The sequence below is a fragment of the Parasteatoda tepidariorum genome, chromosome 7 (assembly GCF_043381705.1).
Source record: "Parasteatoda tepidariorum isolate YZ-2023 chromosome 7, CAS_Ptep_4.0, whole genome shotgun sequence".
Classification (NCBI taxonomy): Eukaryota; Metazoa; Arthropoda; class Arachnida; order Araneae; family Theridiidae; genus Parasteatoda; species Parasteatoda tepidariorum.
Window position 1 is genome coordinate 13,079,626 of NC_092210.1, and position 20,949 is coordinate 13,100,574.

General features: G+C 32.0%; 1 protein-coding gene across 1 annotated transcript in view; it reads right to left on the minus strand.

The window, feature by feature from the left end:
- Positions 1-1,842: 1,842 nt before the first annotated feature.
- LOC107445460 (uncharacterized) overlaps positions 1,843-20,949 on the minus strand; it is a 202,416-nt gene continuing 183,309 nt past the window's right edge. The window contains exons 8-14 of the mRNA XM_021144441.3: positions 19,426-19,581; positions 17,068-17,196; positions 14,795-15,082; positions 13,100-13,162; positions 6,865-6,948; positions 3,808-3,885; positions 1,843-2,686 (exon numbers count right to left, since the gene is read on the minus strand). Of these exons, the coding sequence (XP_021000100.1) occupies positions 1,893-2,686; positions 3,808-3,885; positions 6,865-6,948; positions 13,100-13,162; positions 14,795-15,082; positions 17,068-17,196; positions 19,426-19,581 (1,592 nt within the window). The 3' untranslated portion in view covers positions 1,843-1,892. The remainder of the gene's footprint in view (positions 2,687-3,807; positions 3,886-6,864; positions 6,949-13,099; positions 13,163-14,794; positions 15,083-17,067; positions 17,197-19,425; positions 19,582-20,949) is intronic.

Here is a 20,949-nt window from a genome sequence, read left to right on the forward strand (position 1 = left end):
TCAGTCCACTGCGGGACACAAAACTACGGAGTTGAGCATTGGTAGTCATAAGCCCAAAATTGGGTCAGCTGTTTATCGATGGTTATAAAATAAGATTAAAATAGCCCATGGTTCAGCTCTAGTGGAACGCAATTACAGTATCTACCTACCTACCATTTTGTTACACATACATATGCAGTTTCAGTTCAAATAACGGCTAATAAACTCTTTTAAAAATGAGCAACAGATAAATCAAATTAGAGAGAGACAGCAAGAAGAGACACCACAGTTACGAGGGAATTTGAACCCCGCTATCTCAACGATTCAGAGAGTTTGACGGAAGTATAGTAATATTCAAAGTCGGATAATGATAAGCACATAAAAAAAGCGTAACACAATAAAAGTTATGTGATAATGATCACATAACTTTTTAATGCTTAGCGATCATGTGCTCCGTCATGTTGAAGATTAAAGCCGTATTTTGAATACAAAATTTAAAGTGTTAATTTTTAATAAATGATGTTATTGATGTCTCATTTTTTTTCAAATTGTTTTCAATGCTTCCTGATCTCATATAACCTAAACCATTGGGAAATTGGGAAGAAAATTACGATAAACCACCTAACTGTAAAATGATTTCTGAGCGGAAAAAAAAACTCTAGAGATTTATCTACGTAATATCGCTACTGCATTACTATCTCGGTTTTCTGCAGAACTTCCTAAGAATACTCGTGCGCAAACATTTGAAAGGTCTGTATAGAACCGTAGTAACTACGCAGGTTAAAACACTCATGCGTAAGCATTGGTAAGCGGTATGAAAGAGTTAAGTCTCTCTAATAACTGCTAATGAGTGTGTGCAACAAATGCAGCCTTTCATGTCCTTGATAAACTGCTTGAAAGAAAGCTGGCTAGAGAATATGTCGCGTGAGAATTCTGCGCTTGTATGAACTAGCTCTTCATCTCAGTTGCTGAACCTCAAAGGAACATTATTGTTCCAACCTCATCTTCCACATACCGTAGACTGGAACAAGTTAGAGAGTTTTTTTAATGTATTTTTTGCCGTATTTTGATTGAAAGGTAGAAAAAATCTCGATTGTACGATTCAGGAATTTCTCAAAGGAACCGAAAGTCCAATTTTATTAATGATAATGCTGCGCTATAGAGCCACAATGGCTCAGGGGATAGAACGCTCGCCTTCCAATGAGGTGAACCAGTTTCGAATCCCAGCTATGCTTGGTCGATACGAATTCCGCTTCCGGTTTGCATCGATCACCGTGTTGAAGTAAAATATCCTCAGTGATAGACGGATCTTGGGTTAGAAACCCTTTGCCGTCTGGGTAACCGTGGTAAGTTTTAGTGATTCCCCTATCCATGTAGCGCAAATGCGGGTTGGTTTCATCAAAATGTCCGCCACAGAGGCAAAATTTCTCCCAATACTTGATCCAGGATTTCCTTGTCTTGGATTGACTTCAAAATTATAAGGCTACGGAGTTGAACATAAATAGTCGTAAACCCAAGAAATTGGATCAGCTATTCAACGACGGTTAAAAATGTTGTGGTGTTGTCCTCCACGAAAGCAAATTTCTCCCAATACTTGATACATGAGTTCACTTTTCTTCTGGATTAGGTTCAAAATTAAGAGACTAAGAAGTTGAACATTAATAGTCGTAAACCGGAAAATTGAATCGGCTGTTCAACAACGGTTATAAAGTAAAAAAAATAAAATGTTGTGTTGTTAAAATATCGCTGTCAAGGTGTTGTTTTTAATAGAAATTGCGTACATTAGATTTTATCTTTTCTTTACAAAATTTCTACAGATTCAATTAAAAAACAATGTAAGAAATGACTTACGAAACCGTTATCGGAAAATATACCAAGCTTAAAACTTTATTTAATAAAAGATTATACAAGAGTCACTTTCTTCTTTTTACATCGTCTTTCTGTTCGGGTTGCCCCATATCTATGGATCCAAACAGTATAGGATACAAAAGCTGGTTACCCTTATCATATGTATATATTTTTTGGTGCTTTGGATTGTAAGATATCATACTGTTATTACGGAATGGGTTCGAAAAAGGTATATTTACATCCAGCACTTTGTTCTGATACAAATCATACGCAAATCTGATGTGTGAATTAAGAGCTGTAACAGAATCTACAGCGTACAACACACCACACGCAATGAACATTTCACCCACACTGTTATGAGGGAATGTTAAATTCCACATTAACTCCCCTTTAACACTGAATGGATCTAATTTTCGAACGATTGTGTTATTTGTGTTATTTGATGGGTAGACAATGAAGATTCCATTTTCATCAGCCATTATGTCCATACGGCACAGCTCGGTGTTGTAAAGATATGAGCCTGAAGAATCGTTAAAAGGTCCACCTGAAAAAGCCTGAAAGTTTGATAAGTCTTTTCGAATGATTACATCTGAGGCTTCTTGAAGATAATAGAATGAACCATTGTAAACTACGCTGCATGTTCCAGAAAAATCGAAGGTAAGGTCAATTTGTCGGCTGAAGTTATTGTTTCGAAAGTCATCCCTGTTATTGTATACATAAACACGGTTGGTTTCGTTTGCATAAATAGCGTAGTATTTCGTGTTAGAACTACCCGGGTAGGCATCTTGAAACCAGGCACCCACTTCTTGCTTTGAGGAACGTTGAAAAACTGGTTTTCCAAGTTGATGTACCATACAATCTAAAGAATACAAAACACAATAAGTAACACATGTTGTCAAATTACTCACTCCCTGTTTTAATAAACATGATAGCTTAAAATTTAATAAACCCAATATAAACTTTTAAAATGCACAAAAATCGTATCATAAAAATAAATACATGTACAAAAGAGTGCTATTTATCGTGCAAATTAACTTTAAGATTTCAGTACTATAATTAACAAACGCAGGCTGTGACCAAATCCAAAGCTGAAATAGTTTTTGATCACACAAATAAATAAAATTTAACAAAATATAAATTAGATTTGGTTTTAATTGACTTGAATTAACTTAGTTTGAAATTTAAATTTTTTTCTGAAAGTTTTATTAGATTATATGCGACATGATGACCTGAAATAACTCGTAGTTGCACAAATTTTGAAACTAAATAATTAAATCTCTCAATTTAATAGTTGTTAGTCACCTAGATCATATAAGCTTCTGTAAGCCAAAATTGGATCATCAAACAAGAATATGCTGCAACATAAAGAGTTAACATTTTTTTCTGTTTTTCACAGCACAATGAAGGCCACATTATTCACCAGACTCAAATTCAATGAATTTTCCAGTTTGCCCTGCCTTGTAAGTAAAAGTTTGATTTCTGTACCGTTAAAGAATTTGTAATTCTAAGAAATTTGTTTGGCAGTAATGGGAATATCAGTAAGTAAAATGCAAAACATAAAAAAAGAATTTTGACACGTTTACGCAAATCTGCATTAAGGCCAAAGATGATGGTCACTTTGATTATTTGCATTTATGTTATAGGATGTTATGCTTACTCAAATGTATGATTGTAATATTTCAGTAAAAACTAATATTTTGTTATATTGACCAAGTTTTATCTTGCCTCTCTTATTTAAATTATTATAAACCGAATTGCAAATAGTTCTTCGAAGTGATGTCAGTATTTCTTCTTTGTATTCTGACTAGTAATCATCCAATATAGAGTTATGTTTTACCCAAAGGTAGAAGTTTAAAATTGCTACTTGAGCTTTTTAGACAATATTTTAATCAACTTTCAAATTCACGGAAACAATAGACATTTTTAAGGGTGTAATATTGTGCCTCATTTTTATCATACCTCATTTGAATTCATACTCACTTTCTGTTGTTAGAGAGTGACGAGAAATCCCCATTGTACCAATGTGCATATTTTGAGTTTGTGATGGATCTATTTTTCCTGAAATCAAATAAAGATTTTGTTTGTGAAAAAATATCAAGAAACATTTAAAGTATTCATACAGTTGAAAATAGATATTAACCCTTTGCGAGTTTATACATGGGTGTCATTTCAGCCAGAAGTAATTTTTATTGAACGAACAGTAATAAATAATACGCAAGATTATGAAGGAAAATTAAAATGTATTAATTATTTTTTAAACTTTAGATATTTGTAACACAGTATTTTTTAATTATATGTAAAAATTACATTTTATAGTTCTCCATCGTGTGGTATCTTTAAAAGCAGTCTCTAATATGAAGCCCTGGTTTACGAGAACATATGTCGCAAAAGTAATTAGTTAGGCGTCTTCCGCCTTTAATTTTTCTGTTTGTACATACAAAACAATCTTTACTCCTCACAAATTCACAGTACCGCAATATTTGCCATTACCCTGTGACTAACATCTTTGCTGTGGTGGCTGAGAGCAGACATACGACTGGAACGGTAAAAAAACGTTGGTGTCTGACAGTAGACAGATGACCGCAAAGGGTTAATATTTAAGCCTCAATGGCACACACATATGCAGAATTGTGTGCCTTTTACAAAGACGGTTTATCAGCCTTAAGACTTTTGAAAAAGAAGGATTCAAGGAGAAAAAAACTATTTAAAAATAGAATCAATATTACATTTAATAAAAACATGAGAAAGCGTAAAAGAAAGTATATTATGAACTCAAATACACATCAAATTCTTCAAAGTAAATGTTTAAACATCTACAATGTATTTTAATTTTTTTATTTTAATTTTATATATTTATTCTAAAATACAATCAGGTGAAAAATATATTAAACCACTAAACACTCTAAGTATTAAATTATTATTTGCTAACCGCAGTTTTTAAAAACTTGTCTTTGGTTCATAACTATCATAAAATATTTTATAACATTCTATAATCTCTCATATTTTGGCTAACCTTATATTTACTTATCCTATATTTCTTATTCTTTAAATACTTATAATTTAATTCTTCAGCTTGAAACTCCTTATCTTGTAAATAATTATCCTACTGAAGTCCCTTATTTTTTAATTCTATTTCTTTATAATTTTCGTTACGTTATATTTCCTTTTTTCTTGTATTTTATTAACTTATATTACTTTTTATCTTCCATTTTCTTATCTTATAATTCTTTATATTATTATTCCTTTATACTTTCATCATATAATATTTCCATAAACTTCACGTTCTTGTCTTATCTTTCTTTAACTGTAATTCCTTATCACTAGATTATTTTATTTATATCCTGCATTACGCATTCTCTGGCATAGAGTAATGTAATGTTTTCAAATGATTAATCAGATTGCGTGATGTGCATGTCTGAAAAATTCAATACTTCAGATTTGAAAGATGTGAAAATATGCAAATTCTCAAAAAAGATTGCAAATTTCGCTTTTAAAATTCATAAAATAGAACTTTGGTTAAAGAATTCTAATGTGGGGTTCAATTAAAGCAAACTACGCTACTAAAATATGCGAATTATTTAATGTAAACTTCAATAACGCGGAATAGAGCCAAAGAATAACTAATAAATATGTACAATGATTGTTTAAAAGGTGCATACATAAAAGTTCTAAGGCTCAAAGAAAAAATATATTCAGTTGATTTTCTGTGTAATCACTTCAATAAAAAACCATAGCATACCATCAATACAACATGCACTATAACACCATTCTTTTACATGAGTGTATGGTAAAGAAATGTTATAAATATTAGGATAAGATATAAAATTAGCCTAAATGAAAAGTGAATATGTGTGATAGAGTAAGCAATAGAGCAACAATAGCAGAGCCACCATTTAGAGTAACTAAGGGAAGTAAGAGGAGTGCACGTCACAATATATACAACTGATTCACCAATTCTCACATGAGAGCATTTTAAGTGAATGTGAAGTCGTACTAAATATTAATACATCTGCAACAAAAACACTTCGAAAAACTATATTTTATTTTATTGAACAGATGGCCAATTCTGAGTTTGCGTCTACTAATGTCCAACTCAGTAGCCTTGTAGTTTTGAATCCAATCCAGAAGACAAGGGAACTTCTGGATCAAGTATTGGGATAAATTTGACTTCGTGGTGGACTTTTTGGTGGAAATCCGCATTTGCATTACATGGAGAGGAAGACCACAAAAATCTCCCACGGTTAGCCTGACGGCAAGGGGATGCTAATTCATAAACCGTCTACCAAAGAGGATATTTTTATGGTGGCACTGTGATCGGTGAGAACCGAGTGCGGAATTTGTATCAACCAGTTATCGTCGATATCGAACCCCGGTTCACCTCATTGGAAGGCGAACGCTCTATCCTTTGAGCCATCGATGCCCATATAATAATAATAAAAACTATATAGGAAAAGTGACTTTTTTTCTTATTACAAAATTTCTAAACTAATGAAAGACTTTACTCTCTAATTTAACAAAGAACTCCTCCCACCTTAAAGTCTGGTGCTGTCTGCTGCAATAGAAATAAGAAAAAAGCACTTTTTATTATGGAGAAATTTTAATACTTTAAGTCAAGGCTAAAGCTAAATTTTTATATCGAACCCCTACTCGAAATGATTTAACCTCGTAGCCATAGTCATATATAGAGCTACAAACAACAGGTGAGGTGCAACATTTTATGCATTAAAATTTCATAATTGAAGATCAGTGGGTAAGAACGGCTTTTGTCTATAGCCATCTGTTGATTTTTAGTAATTCGGAGAATGAGAAGAAAATCAATAACACTAAAAAATTTGTTCTCCTCGAGAGTCATTACCAGTGAAGATGGGCCGTGGTCACGTAAAACAGTTCCTGCCCTCATGTTTTCATCATTTTTTCTTAAAAATCAGCTTTTCGGACATAAATCGTTTTTCCTTGATCTTCAAGTGATGTTCTTAAATAGCGAAATATAACATTAATATCAAAATACAGAACTATATTTTAGCTAGAAATTTTTACCTGTAGTTGGACATAATGGAGTAAAATCACAAATTGAGGTACAACTATCACAATCAAGTGCTTCGATCAGTGGTGGCGGAGGAGCTGTGAATAAAAAGACATATGCCCAAATTTAATATAGCAATATAGTAATAAGCACAAATAGTTTCAGATAAATATGATATATGATCGAGGTAAGGATATGATTAAACCCACTGACTGCCTTACACGAAAATTTTTTTATTTTAACCTGCAGTCTTGTTCGCATAGCAAAACCTGTTTTTCCATGTTATTAGATTGGGAAAGTATTGGGGAGAAACTATCTCCCAATTTTGCCCATTTACTAAATCACCAGTGCGTAAAATGAATAAAGCTGAACAACAAAAAATACAACTAATTCTACCTGAACAGACGTACTACAGTTTCAATAGTAGTGCCAAGACACAAAGAGGGAATCACAGGAATGTGAAGGAAAATTACAAGCAGGTTACAATAAAAGGATAAAAAAAAATAGGATAGGTATAAATGGTTGGAACATGATCAAAAAAGTGGAGAAGTAGTTAAGGTAGGAGGGGATTTTTTTTCTCTCTTTTTTATTTCTTTTTTTAATTTCCAATGGCCACCTGTGTTAACTTTTTGTCAATTAAGCCATTTTATTGGGCAGATTTGTTGGCTACTCTTTCATAAGCACCATATTAGGAAGGTCAACGTTGCTCCAATACTAAGGACACATAGTACAGAGAATGAAAGAACCTCCATGTCTTGCCCGGGATTTGGACCCTGAATCTTTCCGATCCAAGGCCAGTTCCATGACCGCTACACAGTCCCAGCAAATTATGGAAATTCAAAAAATAGATTTTCAAACACTTGAAAAGAATAAAAAGTAAGAAGGGCAATTAACTAAATTATTAGATTTTTCAAAATAGGAAAAGATTCCCAGAAGACTTGGTCAGTGACTAAGGAGCAAAATTTTAGAATTAAAATCCAGCTTTGAAGAGCAATTGGATCAAAAATTTGAATGAAACTTTCGAGAAGAATATTTTGTTCCATTACACTATTCGTCAACCTTTTTTTTTCACTTTTGGTACCTTTTTGTAATTTCATTCTAGAACACTGTGTTTCACTCTATTTAAGTGCAGCTCTAGTGCGACGTAAATTAACAACAACAATACTCTATTTAATGATTTTAAAATTTAAATATGATTAAAATGGATCAAGAATGCATAAATACAGTGTTTAGTTTCATAGTTCCATAAATGAAGAAGAAAAATCAATTCAATCAATGTTTCGAATCTTATAAATTACTTTCATATTTTCAATTAATATGCTACAGTTATAATTCCAATTAAATATATGACGCAATTAAACATACGAAACTAATTAAACATACAAACTTTAAACTGTTTCGCAATTACGAATTGCATTTTACTATTTATGAAATAACCCTTAAACAAACTTTAAACAGAAAATTTATATAAATAGTTTATAATTTATATCCAATTAAAACTCTACTAAGTATTCAACCATTATTTAAACCCGGGAACACTTTATCTTAATCTATTTAAAACTACTACTAATACAAAGTAAATATAGAAATACTTTTCTATAGAATGATTTCAGATGTTTATTTGCAAAGTGATTGTAACACAGGTTAAGTTAAAAATTTAACAAGAATTATTATATTTATATTTAATGCAGCTCTTATGTTCCAGCTATCTTTTATTCTTTGCAATTTTTAAATAATTTACAAACTTTCCTTTTCCTTTTTAACTTTTCCTTTTTAACATTTCTTTTTTATGCCTTCTTTACCAACAAAACTGAAGCCATTTTATTAAATTTAAAGAGTCTCAATTTCAAATAAACAAAACTTAAATAAAAATAAAGTACATGTGAAAAATACAAACATAATGAAAACAAAACATGATAATTTAACTACAACTCTTAAGCGAATTTCCCCTGAGGATTTTATTTTAGTTTAAAAAGAAAAATATTAAAATTACATATTTTAAACTTATTTCAAGACTTAATAAATAACGGTATGATTGCACTTGTTTCAATTAATTGCTCAAGGCCATAGGTATAAAAAGAAAATCGTTCTTAGAACATTACAAGCAATAACAGATTTCAATGAAGTTAATGATTTGATAAAACAAAAACAAAAACAAAAAATTAAGATGTTTTGGTTATTTTTCTCGTTGCTGAAAGTATAGTTTCTCTGTTGTTTATTTTATAAACATATTCCCTCCAGCAGTTTCGAAGAATAATTTTTAAGAATGTAAATGCTCTTTTTCAGATCATTAATTACAGAAGCGATATTATCAGAAAATAGAATCAGTTTTATGGGAAAAATTTGTTTTTTAAATATATTATAAATGCATAGTGAGGGCAAGAATTCTATAATTGGTGCATGAATTTTAAATAAATATTAATTTAGTGAATTAATTTAAATTTTCAGTATTACTAAGTATAAGGAAATGCGTCGGGAGCACATTGTATTAAGCGGAAGGAAATGTGTAAGATGACATATACTACTGACTACAAAGCAAAGGAGAATGAGACATTCACTACTAGTTACAATATAAGGTAAAGGAGTCATTCTCTACCGACTACAATACAAGGTTCTGGAGATCTACACTACCGACTACAATACAAGGTTCTGGAGACCTACACTACCGACTTCAATATAAAAGAGAATGATACATTCACTACCGACTACAATAAAAAATAGAATGAGACATTCACTACCGACTACATTACAGGGTTTAGGTGACTTACACTACCGACTACAATACAAAGTAAAGGAGACATTCAATATCGACTACAATACAAGGTTAAAGAAACGTAACTTAAGGTGAAGAATGTGATAAAGAGATTTTGCATTATGTGTTTGTTTTGCCTTAAACGTAATGCTAACTTGCGAATTGTGGCAAGTTTTTACAGCGAGCGCTGACGTCAATGTCTCTGTGTATTCCGCTCCTTGCGTAAGAGCAGAATTTGAACTTTCATACATGTAGCTGCGAGCACTTTTGGGGGAGAACAAAACTCTCAGATGTTGATGACAGCGCTCTGGATGTGCAGTTACCATTATTACACAGTTACCATTTATAAGTTAATTTTTGTTGTAGTTTATTTACTACTTTATTTACTAGAGCTGCACAATGGGCTATTGACGATGGACTGGGGAAAATCCCTGAGGATGATCCGAAGACTTGCCATCACAATTTTGATTTTTTCAGAGGGGATGTCACCCCGCTTCGGTAGCTCGATGACCTACTCGCGAAGTCGAGTGCTTTACAACGGAACAGTTTAACGAGCACCAATACCGCACACCCTTAATCCCTTTGTAGACAGATCCAAGTGGTCAACTAACCGCACACTGACCGCAACCAGTGATGCTTGACTTCGGTGTTCTACTGGGAACCGTGTCTTAACCATCAGTTGACTGAGAGACTTATTAGTTAATCGATATTTCGACAAGTGTTATGATTTCTCGTTAAAGATAGATTAACGGAAAACGCCGACGTTAATGTTTCTGCGTATTGCGTCCTTTGCGCAATACACTGAGTTGAAAGTAGATCCGTAGAGTGAAGCGTACACTCACAAATTAAGTACTCACTTAGATATGGTACTTGCTAAGAGATTTTTTAATTGTTCATTATCGTCTAGAAAAATCAAGGTGAAAAATTAAATTATAACTGAAAAATATTAATTTTCAATAACCCTTTGTTTTGATTTAATCAGTCAAGTAATAGTTACCGAAACACCTTTGAAGCAAAATAATTTATCAAACTTAATTTTCCATTTTAATTGCTAACGTACAATATATAGAATCGCACTTTTAAAAACTGTAAAAGTAACAGCATTTGCAAAAGAAAGGACCGAAATTATAATTATCTTTTCCTACCAAAGAAATTGAAATTAGTTTATTATCGCTCGCAAAGGCCATATTTTAGGTATTTAAATATTATAAATACGTAGCAATCATATTTACTTACGGGATGAGGGGAATATGCTATTAAACATTGATTTATTCTTGGAAAATCACTTAATTATTTAATTAGATTATAGACGGCATTCTGAGTTACGTGCATAAAATTTTGTTAACTTCTAAACAAACATTTCATAATTCCATGGTAGCTAGTGTGTATTGTTTTTAATTTTAGATCTGTGCACTTAATTTGTATTGTAAAGAGCTTTGATATCACCTTTTATGTGCCGGGAAAGTGACGCTGTACGCTCATCTCCTTTCAGAACCGCAACTCATATATAAAGTTACTAAGATGTAATAAAATGTTTTCTTTTGAGATAGTGGTTTTTAAGTTTTGATGGGTTTCTGTACGCTCATCGACTTTCAGAACCGTAACTCAGATATAAAGTTATTAAGATGTAATAAAATGTTATCTTTTGAGATGGTGGTTTTTAAGTTTTGATGGGTTTCTGTACGCTCATCGACTTTCAGAACTGTAACTCAGATATAAAGTTACTAAGATGTAATAAAATTTTATCTTTTGAGACAGTGGTTTTTAAGTTTTGATGGGTTTCTGGCTCTGCCCTGATTTTAGTAATATTTGCCAATGAAGACTCCTTCCATTTACAACACATGTTTTTCAAGATTTTGGATATCTGTCCAATTAAAAGAACCATCCAATTCTGAACCATCACAAATTTCCATCTTAGTTTCTTAGAAATAAATTGTTGTAACGATCATGAACCCCCATCACCACAATGTAAAAATTCGGACTGATTATTGATGGTCCAACATTAAAGAAAATCAAATTCTATATTCCTGAGAGCCAACAAGAATTCCCATTAAATCATCAGAAATTGGAACCATTATGAACCATCACGGATCATCATGAATTGTTGGTCCATGAGAATCAAACTTCACTTGATGGTTAACCATCACAGTATTAAAGTAGCATTTTCTATCAGGGAAGGATGGAAATTTGTTGGCACATCAAAACCCATGAACGCATAATGGAAAATGTTCGATGATTGGGATCATCAAATGACTTTGGACCATCATAAATCGCACTGATACCAACATAAACCTTCAAAATATTTTGAAGGGACCATCAAGTATTTTGACTTGGGTAAAGGAATTATAATTATTAAAATTGAACTCTCAAAAGGTTGTGAAAAATAATCACTGATCAGAAAGACCTTATATTTCCTTTTCGTATGCATGAAGCAAAGGTAATAAAGGCTCAAAATTGACCAATAGAAGGTGCGGTACTAGTCATGATGTGCTAAAAAGACTGTTATCTGTTTTGTGGTTCTTTTCGTGCGAATTCCATCCTCCGTTTATGTCTTGAAAAATTGAAGAAATTCTAGACCACAATTAATGTCTAGAATATTTCCAATGCAATCACCGATATGGCAGATATCACGGCTTTTTATTAGCATATGTTTTAAAGCTCTCACTTTTTGTTGTGTCATCCATCGGCCATCTATCGGTCAACTTTTAAACTCTTTTTCTCCTCTGGTAAAACAGTTCCTAATGCTTCAAGTGTACTCAGGGAAAATATCAAATCATTCTGATCAAAAAGTTCCTTTTTAAAGTTAATCTTTAATTAGAGCACGATTTTTTTTATCACTTCACATTTTTGTATCCTTTTTAACTCTTGAAGTCCCCTGCGAGAGTGAATAAAAAAAATCCTTAAGAAAAACTATCAGACAAAATTTTAATCCACTCATTTATAAGATAAAATAATTTTTATAAATTATTTAAAAAGAGAATGATTGTGATTTAAAAAACAGGCATGCGAAATTAAATACCAAAAAACATTGTTTTCTATGTACAAGTTTTTGTACAATAAATAAACCAAATAAGTCAAATATAAACAATTTAGTTTTAAATATGACATTATTCTATAAATCTTCACTAAATAAATGAAATATAAACATAATTAAATGAAAACCATGTATAAAAAAACAGCAGATAGTTGTTGATGTGTGCAATATTATTTGTCTATTATAAAGTCTGGAGCATTTATTGACAGTTAGTCTAGACTGCTGAAAGAAAATATTTATTTTGTTTCTATGGATACACAAGAGCTGAGTCGGAAAAATAATGAACAATTTTGCAAGTTGATTTTGTTTTCTGTAAGAAATTATTTGAGTCTGTAAGAAACGTTTCTCCCTTTCTAAACACGGAATAATATTTATTATATTCAGTCAAAATTAAATTAATGCGAGTTTTGAAATTTTAGTAAAATGATAATATTATGTAAAAACTGGATGTAATGATACTTACGTTGTCCATATATTTCATACTTTTCGGTTGGTGGCTTTTTGGTTGGAGCATTTGGATCGATTTCTGTAAAACAAAATATCAAGATTGAATTCACAATCATAAAGTTTTTTAATTATTAAATATAAAGTGAGATAAATGACTCAAAAGTGGGCTAACACCTAATATAAGCATTGCAATAAAAATTAATTAACTCATTACTTTAAATGTAGATGGCAGCATAAATCAATGAAAATGAGTAGTGAAAGAGTGATAAAAGTCTTCTGTTTCGTCAATACGGAAATTGTGTAACAAAGTGATGGAGTGAAACTGCATGTAGAAGATATTGTTCTTTTAAACTTAATACATAAACGTGTCTTTTTCGTTTCAAGAAATCCTTCCTTGATCATTAACCGCTATAAAGAGAATTAAGCTTAGTTGTCTACCTTACAAACATCTTCGCCACGAATTTTTAGTTTTTTTCCATGATCGTATGTTTTCACTAAAGTGAAAATGGTCATTTTTTCTAAGATTGGAATTGTTACTGGCACTGAAAAGTGTACTAATATGGCAACTGCAAGAAACCAACTGTCATGTCGGAACTAGCTGCCAATTTGAAACCTACAACCAACCTTTAACTCTTCACAGAAGTATTGACAACTGTTGCAACACAACGTCCTGCAATGTTTAATACAACTTGTAGAGTTCCGATATTAGATACGGTGTCAAAAGAAAAGAATGTTAGACATGATGCTGTGTAATATTTGCCGTGTTTGGGTACTTAAAGAATCTTGCGGCCTTAATAGAAAACAAAAAAAATCAATTTTTGTAAATCAATCTAGTTAGGACCCTGATTAAAGTTTGACATTGATTTTAATTTTTGTTTGCTTAAATTTAAATACTGTCCATAATAAGTATGAGGAACCCAAAGGTTCCCTACATGGGCACTGTTCATTATTGCCATTATCCAAAGTTTCTTTACACAATTATTATTTTATTGCCGGTCGCTCCCTGAAGGAAGAATACATCAATCAATTATAAAATTTTAACCTGCTGCAAAAGAGAAAAAAATAGTATAAATGAAATCTCAGGGCTGCCATAACTTACCTTAGATAAGATAAATTAGATTGTTCATTTGCATTTTTTCTAATTTTAATTAGCAATAGAAAATTAAAATAGAAGATATTTTAATAATTTTCATGGGAAGACATATCCAAAAGAAGATTGAACGAAAATCGTTTTATTATCTATAGTACATATTTTGCTTATTTTTTAAGATTGGGCGATTATTTCTTTCTGCATATTGTCGAAATCAGTAATGAATTTTTGTTAACGCAGCGACAACATTTTGTTTATCCATGTTATGAAAGATCCAATGTATACATCTCATCTTTCACTGTCAAAAAATTGAATCCCTTTCACACCAAATATTTGTTTCGAGCCTTGGTGGCTCAGGGGATAGAGTGTTCGCCTCCTATTGAGGTGGACAGGGTTCGAATCCCAGAGATAGCTGATCGATACGAATTCCGCACCCGGCTCGCACCGATCACACTGCTGATGTAAAATATCTTCAGTAGAAGACAGATCATGGGCTGAACGTTTGTGGTTTTCGTCTCCAACATTCAACATTTCAAACATTCAACAAGTTTAAATGCAGTGCAATTTCAATATTCTCTTAGCAATGCAATTTCAGTATTAAATAATTCCTTGAATACTTACCAAAAACTGTGAAGACGCCAAGAGTTTTTCCTCGATCGTTTTTAGAAATACATTTGTACAGTCCATAGTCTAAAGGTTCCACTCGTGTGATATTTAAAATCATATGAGTCCTATATCCCTCGTCTATTTGATCAATGTGATATTTCCAATTATTCTCAAGTTGGCGATTATCGCCATGTTGCCAAAAATTCACAGCTGTTGGATAAGCCTCTACGAAGCATTCCAATAGAGCATAGCTACCGTTTACCGTTCCAACCATTTGGTTCCTGATTTTTATCAATGGGGGAACTGGAAATAAATACAATATATTTGTTTAGATAAAAACTATACTGACATGAAATCATATAATAGTATAAAACTAACGAATGAGAAATATTATTTTAGTTTATTATCTCTTCCAATCTGCCAATCCTCAGATGTAGCATTTTATGCTGACTGGATCGTGCTCTCAATACAAATAAAAGCAAAAACGAGTCTCGATCTCTTTACCTTTACGACTTTTTTTGGTTAGAAAGCTTAGAACTGCTCACTACAGCTTATTGTGCGAGACGACATTTTCAAACTGATATCATTTTTCTATATCTTATACTATAATACGAGGAATGGTTGCCAAGTCGAAAATCGCCCCAGAATTAATAAACTCCTGTAAACTTGGGGGTCTGGGGTTTTTGGCCACGAGGAATCGACTGGCGCCGGTTTTGAAGCGCTACGGTCGAGCAGTTCGGAGTTACAGATAGGATATTTTCAAACTTTATTAGTTCGTCATAGATACTTTTCTCCACTCTTATAAATGTATGCTGATGCGAACCTTACAATTGAAATATTAATTTTCGACAACTTAAACCAATAATATACGAAGGAATTAATAATTTAATTGTAAGGTTCGCATTAGTTTACATTTATCAAAGTGGNAATGGCCTCAAAAATGCAGAGGATACATTATCATGCTAATATGAGAGATAAAGAGCCTGCAGTGCCCCCTAGTGCAGAAAACACCGTCCATTATAAGGAATTATACTTAGCAACTCAACTAGAAGAAAAAGGGAATCTGTCTGTAATGAAGCATTAGAATGAATCGACACAAACTCTCTTGCACCAGAAATAAAGTTTTCAGAACTTGCCAAGAAATTTTTTTTCTCTTCTTTGCTAACACTAGCCTTTCAGCGGCATTATTGTCCACAATAACTCATTTGCCTGAAGCGATTATTTGATCCTAATAAAAATAGCACCTGCTGCTTTTCTTCATACAATAAAATCGTTTAACTCTATCTTAAGTTATTAACTGCGAGGATCAAGATTTTATAAAAAAAAGCATCAATTCAACTTATTCCTGACGTTCTCTATAATATTGGCAGATGGCAGCACAATAAGAGGCGTTTATAACTTCATCTTGATAATTCAAATGCATTGATTTGCGCTAAGGCTCCTACGCTATGAGAGCTGAACTATCCGCTATTATGGAGCAGACAAGTTCGCAAGTTACGTTATGCTAGCATCAGGGTGAGAATTTGAATGCTATATGGATACTTAAAATTATTGATATAGGTGGTTGTGTGGCGGCAAATTGGAAAAACACTTCAAAAAAAGAAAGAAAAAAAAACTTTCGAATGTTCCGATTTTCATCAAGTTTGAAAGAAGAAATTCATAATAAGTTGCAGAAGATACAGCTGGCAGCCTGGAAGTGGCGCTCGCTTATGTGAGGTAAATACTTATTTATTTATAATTTATTACCTATATATATAGTATATAAACGATATTAAGTTGTTAGAATTTGTTTTTAAATGCTAGTTTTCGTGTATTTTTTTTTAAAAAAAGTGAATAACTTTCCATTGATTCAAGTTGATCATTTACTTGAATTCAAAAAAAGGTGTTGCCATTTCAAAATTTCAAAATGATGTTATCGCAATCGTGACATCTGGATAATTATTGCAATAACTATTTTTGAAGGCATATCTTATAACATATTTATATAAAATTTTATTACATTTTATCGAATGGTATACTTGCTGAGTAGTCAAGTATTTTGCAAAGTATTTTGATAAAGGTAATAATCATCTTGAATTCGAAATAAAAATATTATTAAAATCCAAATACAATGTATCATTCTAGTTCAAATGTAAGGTTAAAACATGAAAGATAGTCATTAGCGTTTTCTTCTCTAAGATAAAAAAAAAATCAGAAATTTTAAGTCTGTGTTTCGAATCCTATAAAGAATGACATATTAAAGTTTATCGCTTCCCCTTAAGGGAAAGGTAAACGTAAACGTTACTTACATGCTACTTCCAACTTAGTTTTATGGATAGCTGGAGGTGGAATTCCGTTTGAAGCAATACACATATAAATACCCATGTGATCTCGGCTAACACGAGAAATTTCGAGAACATCAGAGTTCACAGAAGACTCTAGAGAAAACAAAATCATATGGGTGAAGATGCAATAAAGAATTGTTCATTGATGCATTTGTAGTCAAAATCACATTTTAAGTCGCTGAATTGTTTATTTCGTGTCTCAACACAAAGAGTTTGCTAAGATCATTTTAAACTATGCAAATATTAATATATAGTCCATTAGCACTAAAATTAATTTTAATTTCTATTAAATTCTAAATTGAGTTTAAAAATTACAAAAACGAGTTTTTGCAGCAAGCAATACTAAGGATCTTTCAGAAAAAAATCCGAGTCTGCACTAAAATTCTCGTTTGAGCAGGAAAGTAACCAAAATTGCCTATTTAAATTCTTTTCTGCATGAACGAGCATCTCGAGTAAGTTTTAAGACATTTAAGAAAATTAATATGGGTAAATGAACAGGTTAATACAGAAAACGACCAATCCGGTACTATTAAGAAATATGAGTTTACCCATATCTCCCATTTACGCCAGAAAGTAGCCAAAATAATCTATTTGATTACTTTCCGGCATGATAGTTCCTTATATAGTCTCTTTTAAGAAAAAAATATTTTCTAAAAAGCGCAATGTCGAAAAGTTAACAGGTAGCAGAAAATGACCATTCAAGTACTAAATGGAAGAAATAGGACCTCATCCAAGAACAAACGCAGAAGAGTTTACTCAGAAAAGCAATCAAAATTATCTATTTGCTCTATTTCCAGCATAAACTAATTTCTGAGATAAATCTTAAAACGAAATTTTAAGAAAAACCTATTGTTCAAACAGATAATTACCATTCTGACACTAAAGGACAGAAATATAAAATGAGACAATTACACAAGAGCCTTTTAAGAGAAAAAAAATTATCTACTTGATATTTTTTCAACATAAATGGTCTTGGATAAGTTTTAAGAAAAAAGTTTACGAAAGTACGTAATTTGTACAACTGAACAGAATTTATACAAAATACAACCCTTCAAGTACTTAACGGAAGAAATAAGAACTCATCTAAAACCCCTGTTTACGCCGAAAAGTAATCAAAATTATCTACTTAATGACTTTCCGACATAAAGGATCTTCTTAGTTAAGTTACAAAAACATTCTTAATATAGACAAACGAATAATTTTCTACGGAAAGTAACCATTCAAGTACTATAAGTGTCAGAAATATTATCTTACCCACGAAGCTCATTTAAATTGGGAAGATTGATTACATTCCAGCTCCTCTGAGATAATTTTATAACTCTATAATTCCATTATGAATATAAAAACAATACTTTTTCGAAAAAATAAAGCTTTTTCGAAAGATATAGCTTCTAATACAAGAAGGATTCATTTTTCAGATTTAGATACTTCTAAACGACGTCTCGCGAGGGTCAGCCAATCAGCTTCGACACAAACGCATGACGTCGTTTGCAGGTATCCATTTTAATCTGATCCAAAGAAAGATTCAACTTCATAATAAGCCCAAGCCTTAATCATTTATACGCCGTGAACAACCGTGTTATTAGTTGCAAATATCTAATTATACTAGTGCACAACTAAAGCATCACTGGGATTACAGGACTTCCACATAGCTATTTAATTATGAGTACCAGGCACAAATGTTACAAAATAGATACATTTTAATGTGCAAATGAGGTTAATTTTCATGTGAAATGTGAATATGACATCTTAGACGAGGGGAAGTTTTATAATTTAAAAGTCCAATTGCAAACTGTATTTAGTACGGTACATTACTAAATCAAAAATTTGCATCGTTGCATCTCTTTTAAAATAAACTATATAACTAATATCTAAGTTAAATAAGGCATTTTGTTCTTTTAAAAAAGTTCCATTTAACATGTATTTTAAATAAGCAAGTTTTAAAATTTATTTTTAAATGTTGAATGTTATTTCTTTTTAAGTTTTATAACTCTTTTCAAATATCAATGAAATTTTCAGTTGCTCTTAATGAGATTATTCAGATTAAAGATTAAGATCAGCAGACTTTCTTGCAATTACGAGATGAGCTCTCGGTGGGATTGCGTTCCATTAGATCGAGGGCTCAACTCGGGATTGTCCGACAGTAACTTAAATTGTTCACCGCTAACAATGTTAAAAGTTGGAAGAAAAAAATTGTGTAGTCTGACTCTAGAAAAGAAAAAAAAATTAGTTGAATAAAAAATTTTAACAATCACAAGACTACTTGAATAGAAAATTTTAACAATCACAATTTTAACAAGCATGGATTTGAATTATACCTACGTTTCCAAGATCTAAAATGTATGGGTTTATTTTCATCACTTCTCCAGGTATATTGTGGTTCAGGGAAACCGGTAGCTGTGCATTTTAGCTGTACCCTATGTCCTTCATCCACCATTATGGAAGAAGGTGGATCTACGTCTACTATTGCAGGAGGTACTAAAGAGAAAAAAAATTTTCTCAATACTTTATTGAGGCAAAAATAAACAGTTTTGAAAGTTAGCCACATATATTTTGCAGTAAAGTTTTATGCATGCTGTAGTACCAATCAGGTACTACAGCATTGCGTAAAAATTTACTGCAAAAAAAAAAGAAAAAGTAGGTAGAAAAAGAAATTAATAGAAGCTTCATAATGGAATACCTATACAAACTTTACCAACGTATCTACATACCGATAATAACTAAAGACAGCAATTAAAAGAATACACGTTCCATCCAAGAACTATCTTAGACTCATTCCGTAAGAATAAGGCAACACATTATTGGCATACTTTGGCCTATCCATGTTTCAATTCGTATTTTTGAACCCAAACAAGAAGACAAGAGTACTCCTCAAAACTCATCCTTGTGGGGGACTTTTTGAGTGAATCTAACCCATATCCGTATTAAATAGAGGAGAAAAATATGAAGCTCTACCACAGTCAACCATAGGAAAAAGAAACCCCTAACGCATGCTCCATTTACCAATTAGGATACTTTAAGTCAGTACTGTAGTTGATGCGAGCGAGAGCAATATACAAATTAATCAGCCATCATTGGGATCCGAACCTGGGTTGCTTCTTTGGGCGACAAATGCCATATCCCTTAGTCCATTCCGGCTTCATGGTATTCTTATTAAAGAAAATAATAAAATTAAATCTAGGTACTTTTACCTACATATTTATATTGCTAGGACAAAAACGTTATTTTTATATGCCATCTATAAAAAAACATGGAATTTTTTGATTTGGAAAGATATTTAGCCACAGAAAACAACGTACGGAATGTTTGGGTTCTTCTACAATGCCTTACTGTGGCTTTTATTACCTGACAAAGAAATCTCATCGAGAGAATTTAGTATGAAGCCGGAAATTAAATTTCGATCCGGACATCCGGCATCGGAAATGTGACTCCAAAGATGGCTATCTGTGATCCAACGACCGATCTCAAAAGAGTCTGCCACCAAACGACGCGAAACAAATAATGAAACACGTTCTCTGGAAGCCATTGATATTTTTCTTCACTTAATGGAAGCCAAAAAGGAATATTTGTTTTATTCTTTCACCTGAAAAAGAATATTTTTTTCTCTCTCATTTGCTTTGGTGTATTAAGGCAAAAAGTTTTTTTATTTTATTTTATTTAAATTATTATTAATATTATTCAAAGATTCAATTTGGAAAGATAAATCATCAAAATACATTTGCCAAATGATCCATCAAAACAAGTTTCCCGCAACAAAGCATCATTTCTTTAAAGGGATGGAGATTTTTTTTCGGAGAACAAATTTTTTGTTGCATTTATACAAATACTTTATTTTGTCTGATTCGG